The sequence below is a fragment of the Phalacrocorax carbo genome, chromosome 1, assembly GCF_963921805.1.
Source record: "Phalacrocorax carbo chromosome 1, bPhaCar2.1, whole genome shotgun sequence".
Classification (NCBI taxonomy): Eukaryota; Metazoa; Chordata; class Aves; order Suliformes; family Phalacrocoracidae; genus Phalacrocorax; species Phalacrocorax carbo.
In genome coordinates, this window is record NC_087513.1 from 1,792,960 (window position 1) to 1,804,793 (window position 11,834).

General features: G+C 55.6%; 1 protein-coding gene across 1 annotated transcript; it reads right to left on the minus strand.

Moving 5' to 3' along the window:
• Positions 1-1,699: 1,699 nt before the first annotated feature.
• On the minus strand, positions 1,700-11,704 carry ZC3HC1 (zinc finger C3HC-type containing 1). Its single transcript, XM_064441758.1, has 10 exons — positions 11,395-11,704; positions 10,163-10,274; positions 9,835-9,985; positions 7,576-7,659; positions 6,968-7,095; positions 5,320-5,477; positions 4,271-4,496; positions 3,570-3,776; positions 3,142-3,351; positions 1,700-2,176 (listed from the first exon to the last, which is right to left on the minus strand). Exons 1-10 carry the CDS (start codon positions 11,514-11,516, stop codon positions 2,108-2,110), a joined length of 1,467 nt encoding a protein of 488 aa, XP_064297828.1. The 5' UTR covers positions 11,517-11,704; the 3' UTR covers positions 1,700-2,107.
• Between the last annotated feature and the right edge of the window lie 130 nt (positions 11,705-11,834).

Genomic DNA, 11,834 nt, shown 5'->3' on the forward strand with positions numbered 1-11,834 from the left:
GGGAGAGGTTGGCATAGAGGGTCCCCCAATCTTTCAAACCCTTGATAGTCCCTGACTGGTTCCAGGCAACTGGGAGAACAGCAGGGGAATACCAGGATTTCCTCATAAATCTTTGTATTTCATCTGTGTGGTACCATAGTTTTGAAACAAGGATAATTTCAGGGTGACAGGGACTATGATAGCATCCAATCCCTTTTGGGATGCCTTAAGACCACTCTACCAGCACCCAGACCCCTGTGTGTGGGTGCACAGCAGGTTTGGGGGTCCTCTGAGCCCTCCCAGGTCGGTCTGAAAATGGAGGTGCATGGGTGGGGTGGGGGGTGCAGCTGGCTTTGCCCACCACGGTGTGGGGAACATCATCGCCCACCACGAGTGCACCCCATGATTTTGGGGTGGTTCACTGACCATGAAGCCATAGGGAGCTGGGGGGAAGCCACTGGAAAAGGGGTAGCCAGAGTAGTTCTGGGGAGCAGGGGAGCTACAGGGACCCATAGCAAGTTGTGGGGAGCTATAAAGAGTGTGGGGAGCTGTGGGGGAATGAGGGGAGCCAGGGGAAGCCATGGCTGTTGGGGACAAGGGGATCCATGGGTGCAGGCAGCTGGGGAAGGGGCTCCTCCAAGCCCTACTGCAGAGCCCAGCCCACCCAGGATGTGTGGTGGGGGAGTGCACCCCCATCTCCACCCCAAGGCCCAGCCCAGCATGGCCGGGGGGTGAAGTAACTCCTCATTAGGGCCACACAATTAGGACCCTCTTAGGAAAGGAGGATGACCCACCCAAACTCAGGCCCTGCTGCTCCCCAGGGGGGTTCCTGCCAGCACCCACCCAAGGAGCCCACAGGTAAAGGGTGTCTCCCAGAAGAAACCCCAGGTGGGCAGGTGAACCCACCCATTTTGGGGTGCAGTGAGAGCAGGGATCAGCCCTGACCAAGGCAGCCACTGCCTCCCCAGGCATGGGGTAGCCAGAAAATGCCCCAAAGGGGATGGGGCAAGCTGAGACGCAGAAGAAACCCCAGAGCTGAGGCTGGGGAAACCGAGGCAGGGGCTTCTCCTCTGAAGGGGGCTCCTTTGCTTCAAAGAAAAAAAGGGGCGGGGGAATGACATGTCCCTGTGCCTTCACCCACATCTGTGTGGCCATGGCAGACTTGGGGTGAGGAGGTTCAACCGTGCCTGGTTTGTCTGTGTAGTCTGAGCCCTCCCCAAAGCCCCTTTCCTGACATCCTCGAGGACAGAGATGACAGATCAGGTTCTCCCTTCTTGGCTTCTTCTCCCCCTTCCACGGAGACCAGTCCCTGCTCAGCACCCAGCCTCGTGGCCCTGAGCCGTGGGAAGCCCTAACCCGCCTCCTTCCAGGGTTTTGGCAGCGTCCCAGCCTCCCCTGTACTCTGGGTCAGGTGATTTATCACCCTGGGAAGGCTGTCAGCCCCTGACTAAATCTGCTTTGGGCAGCCAATTGCTGGGGCAGACGCTGGCAAGCATCAGGGTATGAGGCTGGGGGCATCTCTGCATGTCCAGGGGCTGAGGCGCTGGCAAAGAGCCCACATCAGGCAGGGGAGACGATGAAACAAAGAGTGGGAAACAGGAGAGGGAGGCAGCCAGACACTGATCCCCCAAACACGAGCATCCCAAGGGATATGGGTGCTGTGTCCTAGGTCCAGAGCTCACCCTGCCCCAGGAAGAAGCACTGCACCAGCAGCAAGGAAAAAAAAAAAAAAACAAAAGTGAAATGTTTATTCCCACCTGGCGTCACTTCCCTGCGCCGCTGGTGGCGGGTCACAGCTGGACAAGATGGTCACCTTCACAAGGTGGCCATGTCTCCTCGTTCGCCCCGCACACCTATAGCACATCCCTGCTCCAGATGGGGCTGTTGAAGCCCTCGGGGCCAAGGGCTACAGCAGCAATTTGTGAAGGCAGGGAGCTTCAAGGAAGGCAGTCAGAGAGGAGGGGATCCCAGCAGCTGCTGGGAGCTCTGTTTGGCGTGGAGCCTCCTCAGCATCCCCTTCCCAGGGCACGGAGCTGCCACGGAAACGACTGTGAGGTGGATCTCTGCTGGACCGACGCAATGCCCCGTGCCACCAGCCAGGTAGCAGTTCGCAGAGGCAGCGGACTGTTCAGGAGGAATTCATGCTCTCCCACTGCCGGAAAATGCGGAACACCTTGCAGGACTTCACCGAGAGACTCTGCGAGAGAGGGGAGCAAAGCGACAACCGGAGGTTAAAGCACCACAACAGGATCTGCAACCGCCACGGACCTGACTCCAAAGCATGCAAGGAGAAACAGTGGCGAAAAGAAACCCCATCTGAAATACCCTAACTGTCTGCCAGGACATCCATTTGTTCCTCTTCTTTGTTAGCCTTTTTTACCAGAACTAGAGGGGAGAACAGCGAGGTGACTGCAAGCAAGAAGCAGGACGGGACTCCGGTCATCCCTGCTCCAGCTGGGGCTCTTGCCTCCGACTTGTGTCTGGTCCTACAGGACCTGCGGGTGTTTTCCCAGCATGTGGCACAGCCAGAAGGGACCAAACTGTTGGGGACACAAATCCCACCAAGTCCCCAAGACAAATTCTGAAGCAGGACTGTTCCACCGGTTCCTGCAGCTCAGCACCAAGCAAAGCAGGGGGGAGACAGCAGGAGGAATCCAAGCAGATAATGGGGCCCAGGGAGACAGCAGCAGGTACCAGCTGCTCCACAGACACTCGAGGAGGGGGACTGTGCCCTCAGCTCTGCTCCCCTGGCCCAGCAAACCCACCAGTCCGACAGCCTGGGGCTGGCAGCCGCAGGAGCCTGTGGTCAGGATGCCTGCAGAGAGGGTCAGGAGCTCTCTATCGGGACGTGAAGTGAAACTGGATCTTGGGCAGCGCTGAGCCGCTTGGGAAAGGCTGTTATTTATAGCAGCCCTTGGGCAGATCTGCACACAACACATCATTGTAACGGATGAGACCCAGCCAAGAGGCTGTCAGCACAGCTGGAGGGGAAGCCGAGACTCCGCAGACACACGCTTGGTCCTTGTCACTCAGCTGGGTTTGCATTTAGACCGAATGAAGCCCATCTATCCCACTCTGCCCAAAGGCTTTCAGCCCAGGGCAAGGCTGGAGCAAGCGGTGTTTGAGCACTTGGTTTCAGGGCAGGGGATCCCGCAGGCTCACCACAGGCTCTGTCTCAGGTACTCTGTCGCACTTTCTGGTGGCGAGGAGCGTGTTCAGTACCACTCGCCAGCCTGGCTCTGCTTTCGCAGGCTCCTTCTCTGTCTCGGTTGTGGTATCCTCCAGGTCCTCCCCTCCCTCCACTGCATTGACCCAGGGACACCAGTCGCGATGCTGTGAGCTGGGGTCAAAGAAGCTCCTCAAAGAAGTGTCCTGGGTGGGGAAGGAGATGACAGTGAAGGACAGCAACAGCATCATTCAAAATTGACTCCAGTGACATGATAAAACCCTCTCCATGCCTCAACACCAGCCCTGAGCTGGCCCAGTGCTGCGCTACAGGGACAACACTGGTCCCTGGATCAGGAGCAGCCTGCCCAGATCCTTCTCCACCCCACCAAGGCTCTCTTTGAGCCTTCACCTGAGTCACTCACCGAGCTGCTGGAAGAGCAGAGCCGTGCCCGCTTGGCTTTGCGGAGAGGACTGGATGGCACTTCCATGTTGTCCCCCTGACCCATGCTGCGGGTGACTGGGCGGCTCCTCAAAGTGGGGCTGGCCACCTCCAACTCACTCCGGTCCACAGGGATGGGAGAGTCCCAACCCCGCAGGCGAGAGATGGCTGGGGACGGGCTCTTATCATGCTGCCAGTGGGGAAAGAACAAGGAATTAGTAGAGCTCCTCTGGTCACCAGCATGTCCTCTACCTGAAGTGGACAGGGAGGCCCTGCCCAGCTCAAACAAGAGATCAAAGCCTTCTCAGCCATCCTGGCAGGAGCCATGCCACCTTCCATTCATACCAGGAGCATCTTAGATGTGTCTAGTTGGACACAGGTGAAGGCAACCCCTGATTGGGAGCATCCCAAGTTAGACAAGCCTCAGTATCCTGGCTGGAAAGGCCCTTTTTTTGCCTCCCCACAGGAGGGCTGAGGGAAGACAGAGAGCTGCAAAGGGCAGGGGGAAAGGCAGCAGCAACCCACTTCTGTTGGATGTTGCCCATGGCTGAAGACACAGCACCAAGATGAGCCTCTTTCAAGGTAAAAGGCAGTGGACACCCAACCTACATCAGTCTCAACTCCTCTGTGCCCCTCTATCACCCAGACGTCCCAAGCTCACGGGCTAGTTGAACTGGGCCATACCTGCTCAGAGCCCTGAGGAAGCGTGTCCTGGCTCCGTGTAAGCATCCTGCGTGGAGAAGTGGACACGAGCGGGAAGCGCTCAGCAGGTGCTGGCGGTGTGCTGCTTGGGCTGCAGGAGTCCAGCTCCGGCCCCACAGACTCCAGCTGGTGAAAGCCCCACAGTCCCACCTTCCTCATGCAGCGGGAGCAGGTGATCACAGAGAGGTGCATGGAACCAGACGCAGTGCTGCGGGGACAGAGCCAAGTCACAAGAGAAGGTCAGGGATGAACTTGGGCCCTTCCCCAAAATCTCAGCTTTCAGAACAGATGCAGGTATTTGGCAGAGCATAGGAATGGTCTCAGTTGCAGGTACCTGAGCCAGCACGTTTCAAGATATCAGCGCCCCTTGGATGAGGCACTGTTTTGTAGCTCTGTGTGCTAGGAAGTAGAACAAGTCCATTAAAACCCATTTACAGCATTGATTTAACCCAGCTCAGTTATATTTTGGCTTGCCATAAAGCAAGAGCACTCATTTATGGCATATCAGCCGAGAGTATCCCCATCCTCAGCCCCTGAGCTGCCCAGCCACAGCAGCAGCTCTGCTCTTCCCAACCGTAAGCCCCCTTCCAGCCTGCACCATAAGAGATCACCTTCAGCAAGCTGCCTCAGGCACAGACAGTGTGGCTGTTCTGCCCACAGCACACGCTTTGGGAAGCCGTGAACCTTCAGGTCACAAACCTTCCCTCCCTTCCTGTGAGCCTGATGAGCAATGAAAGCATTACTGAGGATGACATCTCAAGGACTGACTTCAACATCTAAATTAGCAACGAGTGGGGCAACTGACAGCTCAGTTGTTTCAGACTCTTTGCTGTCTCAGGGAAACATCTATTTTAGACTGGGGTTTCTGGAAGTCTGTCAGTTTTAATGGCTGGAGATAATAAAATAGTGAAATAGGGGACAGAGAACATTTCAGAGGAGGGACATCCGCATTCCTCTGGCCTCTGACAGGTTTCACCAGCAACCACAAAGCGCGGCAGATGCCTCAGTACCAGTCCTACAGCACTACCCACCTGCAAGTCCAGCCGCACAGAGCCAGGATGCAGGCAGGAACGTGCACTGGCAGGATTTCCGTGGCAAACTTCATCGGTGGTTTCTCTCCCTCTGTTTTGTGCTCAAGTTCCTCCCCGATTAGCTGGAAGAGCAGACTGATCTTCTCTTCAGTCAGGGACTGTGGGGTGGAGAAAGGTGGCAGACAGAGCTGGCGGTCAGCGGCAGTCTGATAAAACATACTGCTTCTACTCACAAACCACATCCTACATGGAGAAAAATCCCTTTTTTGCTCCCCAAAAGGGCTGGGTGCATGAGCTAACACCCTTAGCACTTCTACTCTGGTTAACAGGCAAAAGCCATACAGAGCAATGGCTTCCTCCTGCCTTGGGCCTGTCTGACTCTCCCAGTGGCGTGGACTTGATTCAAGCACTATTTGATCCCCCGAGCACATGTGGGAACAGTGGAGCAGTCACGGTGCCACCGCTCACAGCAAGCACGAGCCCGAACAGCCCCCATCTGTCCCTCTGATCCCAGCAAGGCAGCAGAAGCTCTGTTTTCCCTTGCTCAGGCAAACCATGAGCGCTCTGGGGCCATTGCTGAAACACAGTGAGAAAAGAGTCCCCAAAGGCTCCAGACCTTGCTGATAGTGGGACAGCTGGGGAGTTAGATGTGGAGATGCGATGCATCCGTTGGCTTTACGCTGTCTCTTCTCAGGAGGCTCTGCCGAGTTTCAAAGCTCAGCCAGCCTACGGTGGCAACCATATAACACCTCCGTGTTTTCTGCTTAATGGATGAAGAGTTCCCAGCTCCTGCACAGCTTCTTGCTGCCGAGAGCCATCTGTTTCCCAGTGAGCGGGTGCCCAACAAGCCAGACTTGGCTGGAGTAGAGCGGGGCCTGGCCAGGTCCCTACCTGGAGGCAATCTCACACTTGCTCCTGGCTGCAGTGATGCCTCAGCCTCTTGTGCTGTAGCTCCTGCTCCTCCCCCCTGTACGCTGAGCCTCCTCACACGACTGCCTTGCACAAGAGGCCCCCCTGTACTGCACTCCTTGGCCTCCTTCACCAGCCTCTGCTCACATCTCTGCTCCGGGGCAGCCTTCTGGCACCCAAAACTCCTGATCCCACCTAACACAATGACTGTCTCCAGTCTTGTGGGATCCCAGCTGAAGGAGCGATCTACAGGTTGCCGCACCTCATGGAATGCTTGGAGGTAATCAACAGGGCTGGGAGCTGCCAGGGATTGCTCTCAAAGGAGTGTGGGACCCCAAATCACTTCTGCTGGGCACCAGATAGCACCACACATGCTGGGAAAGGCACAGAGCGGGAACCAAACACTACACCCCACTTCCCACCAGCAACATCATGGTGACGTGAGCCAGCCATGCCTGCATTGGTCAAGGGCCTGCAGATAAGTCTTTCCAAACTCCCTTTTACATGCTTCCAGAAACACCAGGTGAAGTCACCACGTGGGGAACATCCGAGGAGAAAGCCAAGGCGATGACAGACCACTAACACAGGCAGGCAGGGCTGAGCTTTGCTCACCTGGCAAGCTGGAGTCTCCAGTTTGAATCTCGCAACTGTCTTGGTCAGTGTTTGCAAGCACAGGCATGCCTGGCATCGTCACCGGGAACTTGAACTCCCCCAATCTCAGGGGCACCTGGGAACTCACCATGTTTTTCACATCTTCTGGTCTAAGGGAGGGCAGCTGCAGCTCCAGCTGACACAGGCTCTGAAAGCGGTCCAGGAAATCCTGGAGAAGGGCTCTGGGCTCATCCACCAGCAACACAGCAAAGCGATCTGGTGAAAGCAAATGCGGGAGGCCTGAGCTGTGCTACCAGCCTTCCCACCCCCTCCTTATCCCACAGGGCAAGAGAGAGGATGGTACCAGCCAAGTTCTCCCCTTAACGGTCTCCCAGCTTTTAAAAGAAAAGCTGAACACAGTCTTTTTCTTTGCAACCACCCTTCCTCGTGCAGCACAGCTTTGAAGACGACCTCTAGCACCCCTTCAGTATCCCGTGTCATCCAGCCTCCTCAGTCCCCTCCCAGTTACAATCTGAACAGCATTTTAACTGCCCTGGAGGCATGCAAAAGTTAAAAGAGGCTGGGTATAGCCCAGCTTGGGACTCAAGATCCGGGACTCCAGCCACGGCTCAGTTGTTTATTTGCTGAGGCTGCTAACAGGCAGTGCTCTGACACTGCGGATTTCAATGTCCCCATGCGGTAAAAAGAGGACTATGATCCTGTCCACGTGCACTAGCCAGGCTCTGAGACACCAACCTGGGCAGGGGCTGTCTGGCCAGAAGCAGAACTTCTCATGAGCGGTACACAAGGCCTTCTTCAGCTCCATGCAGCGCTCCTTATCTGCAAGGCAAAGCTCACTTTACTCCCCTGCGGAGCCACCTACTCAGGGAATGATTGGGAAAACCAAACCAGGAGAGGAAGACACCAGGCTACTAGGGCTTCCCTGCTCCTCCCGCTCAGGTGACAGATGTCACCTGAGGCTGTAGCTTGCAGAGCCTGAAGCTCTCACCTCAGGCTCATCTCCCTCCCCACCAGGAGCTGCCGTACCTCCAGCCTCCCTGCAGGCAGCCACGGAGCGGCGGTTCCTGCAGCAGTGAAGGCAGGCTGGCTCGAGGGGTTATCTCCACAACAGCAAGCGTGACCAGAGCAGTTCCACCTCCTCACAGCCAAAATCCCCTCCCGTTCCCAAGCAGAGTGACCACGGAGCAGGGGAGCCTGCCACACTGCACAGCAGTGAGGTGGAAATGCAGCTCAAACCAACCACGGGCACAGGGACCTTCTACTCTTGCCAGTTTTACCTCCTGGGCGGCTGCCAGTCCCTAGCTAACTCGCCTGACCCCTCCACGCTGGCTGTAGGAGCCAAATCACAGCCATGTCTGGAAATCAAGCTTCCCCCCCAAAAAAAAGACTTGATACTTAATTTAATTCATTTGCACTTTTCAGAAGAAAATAATTTCTTTTTCAAGCCCTTCTTGCAACCTCTGATTATTTTAGATTTTCCTAAACCAGTGCAATTACCGAAAGAATAATTAGGCCAAGGTTTATTTAAAAAAGATAGTCTGAACAAACAGCGGATGTCAATATTCGGAGTGACCCAAAAGGAAGTGCTCGTGCAGCTCCCCATTACACTTGACCCACGCTGCATTCATCAGACACTAGGGCTGCGCTCTCTCCTACCTTCCAGATAACAAGAGCAGGGAGTTGCAGTCGAGGAAATCGAGAAGTGGAGATGATGCTTATTTGTGGTGGGGTAATAAACATCTTTCTGCAAAGGACAGATGGAGGTAAAAGGAAGGTCTGGGCAGGTGATAAACCGCAGGCCATCACCATCCTGTGGCTCACGACCAACACTCACACCGTGGGGCTGAGCACACCACAGAGGCTGGTGTTCCTGATGCACTCTCAGCCCCACGCTGTCCAACGTGGGAGAGACGGGAGCCGTTACTGCTCCCTGCTTGCGCCTCATGGCATCAGGAGTGGCCAGTGCTCTGTGGGCAGGGGAGTGAAACTGGTGCTGGGCCTGGAGCTCAGTGAGGGCAACAGGAATGGGAGCTTTACCGCTGGCAGTCCAAGTAGTTTAAGGACTACAGTGGAGGAGTTAATTAAATTACAAAAATGTGACCACCTGAGCAGACTCACTCAGTGACCAGCCGCCACCAACAGCCCTCATTAGAAAAATTCAGTGGAGGATCAGGGCAGCAGACTGAGCAGTTGGGAAACAAAACTTACAAAAGCACATTAAGGACCTTGAATGACTCCAGAGGAAAGCAACAAAACTGGTGACAAGGCTGGAAGGCATGTCCTGTGAGGAGCAGCTGAGGACTTTGGGCTTGTCTAGTTGGGAAAAAAGGAGCCTGAGGAGCTGAGGGGAAGTGGAGAGGGAGGTGCTGATCTCTTCTTCCTGGGATCCAGGGACAGGACACATGGGAATGGCTCAAAGCTGCGTCAGGGAAGGTTCAGACTTTATATCAGGGAGCATTTCTTTACCAAGAGGGTGACCACATGCTGGAACAGGCTTCCTAGAAAAGTGCTTCATGCCCCATCCTTGTCAGTGTTTAAGAGGCATTTGGGCAATGCCCTTAATAATGTGCTTTAACTTTTGGTCAGCCCTGAAGCGGTCAGGCAGTCGAACTAGATGATCATCATAAATCCCTTCCAACTGGAACTATTCTATTCTAACCCATCTCTGACAACAGAAGCAGGAAGTTTTGCCATGTGCTCATTAACTAAAGGCAATGTATTTGACTTGCACTTTATTTTCACAGAATGGTAGGGGTTGGAAGGGACTTCTGGAAATAATGTTGTCCAACCCCCCTGCTTGAGCAGGCACACCCAGAGCAGGGGGCACAGGAACACATCCAGGCAGGTTTTGAACGTCTCCAGGGAAGGAGACTCCACATCAAACACCCAGCACCACCCAAGGCAAGACTACAGGAGTCATTTACACACAGCAAGGCATATACACCCCAAAACCCTACAGCCCACCCCCCTACCCGCAGGACACCACATACATACACTTATTGAAGTCAAACGTGAGCTGCAGGCTCACGCAGAGGAAGGCCTGGCAGCTGGAGCACTTCAGCATGTCACACTCCACATTGGTCCAGCCATACTTGGCACAAACCAGGGGAGACAGCTCATGGGGTTTGCCCGCCCACTTCAGCGGGTGCTCACATTAAGGATAAATCCCAATAAATTATGGATTAAACAGTCAAAGCTTTGGCCAGGATTTATTTGGCCAAAGAAAAGCCTAAGAAAAGACAGAGCCTGTGGGGAAGCCATGGGGAAGATGACAGCAAAGCAGGGTGGGAAGCAGCTGGGAGCTTAGCATCAGAAAGGATATGGTGAATGTTTCCACTCTGCTGAAATAGGCTTCTTTGCTGGTGGACTCCAAGGAGGGAGCATCCATTTCTGAAGATCCATTAGCTGATTCTGACCAGTCGGATGTGTCCTTCCTAAGAGGAACAGCAAGTGAAGCATCTGTGCTGACCTGGAGAAATTTCTTTAATAAAAAATGCATAGAGCACTTTCCAATCTCTTGTCCTTCAGGCTTACCCTTACAAGAACCCTTTCTCCAGAGCTCCTAAGCCCTGACTTTTAATTACTTTACTAATAAACCAATAAAAAAATATAACATGAATAGGTGCACATTAAACATTTCATGATGACCAACAGAAATTGCAGATGGGGATTTAATGTGACCAGTAGGAGATGGGAGCTTATTTTCCAAGCGCAGCGAAACCAGATTGACGATCACAGCACATCTCTGAAATAAGGGATGCATCCGAGTTCCCAGCACGTGGAATGCTGGCTCCTGGCACCAGCATCTATGCCCAGAACGCCAGCCCTGCAGCAAGTGCTGCCCTTCAGCCTCTCCCCAACACCCCTCCACAGGCCAAAATTTGAGGATGGTTGGATCAAGGATGTACCATGCCTCTGAGGGCAACCGCAATTGCTTGGCTTTAGCTGGATACTCCCAAAGCCCAGCCTCCCCAATGCCCAGTGGTAACTCCTGTGACTCTCAGTGTTCCCCCACGCTGTGAGCCCATGCTTTCTGGGTCAGAGGCCCAGTACATGACCAGTTCAGTTCACTCAGGCTGTGGGGACACCAGAACTCCACAGGTCGCTTACCCACCCCTGCCCTCCCAGTGCCATCTAGCTCTGCCTCCCAGCACACACCAGTGTCTCCCAGTATCTCTCAGTTTCTGCTACTGCCTTCCAGTACCCCTTAGCCCCTCCAGTGCTCCCAGTACCTCCTACTCCCACCAATGCTGCCTCCCAGTACCTCCTACTCCCACCAATGCTGCGTCCCAGTGCTCCCCAATCTCTCCCAGTACACCCCAACGCCCTCTTTTCCCAGTACCCTCGCCCACAATAACTCCCAATACCTACCAGAGCCCCCCAGCACGCCCCCAACGACTTCTGTCGCCTCCCAGGACCCCTCAGCGCCTCCCAATAACTCCGAGGACACCTCAACCTCCCCCGCCCCCCCCCCCCCCCCAGTGCCACACGGCCGGGCCGCCCCCCCGCCCCCCTCAAGCCCGGCGCCAGCGGGGCCCCGCCACTCCTCCTCACCCATCGGGGCCGGCGCCCTCGGGGGCGATGCCACCATCGATGAGGTCGCGAATCTGCTGGGGGGTGACGGCGGGTGGCTTCCCCCGGACCCCCCCCTCCGCTCCGGCACTGGACGCCGCCATCTTGGTCCCTCACCCCGTCACGGCCCGGGGAGGGAGGGCGGGAAACACGGCCGCGCAGAACCGTTCCGGCTGCGCCGTGGGGCCGACCATGACCCCACGCAACTCTTGCACGGCCCCCAGTCCACACGGAGGGTTCACGGTGCAGCTGCCGCCCCCACCGCGGGACCTCCGCGTCCCTCCCCAAGACCCCCACCCCGCACTCCCCCTTCCAATGCTCTACGGTTCCAACCCGCCCCCGCAACGACACGCAAGCGCGACAACCGGCATTCTCGCCGCGGCCTTCTCCCACATGCTAAGAAACCCGCGTTTCATAGGCTA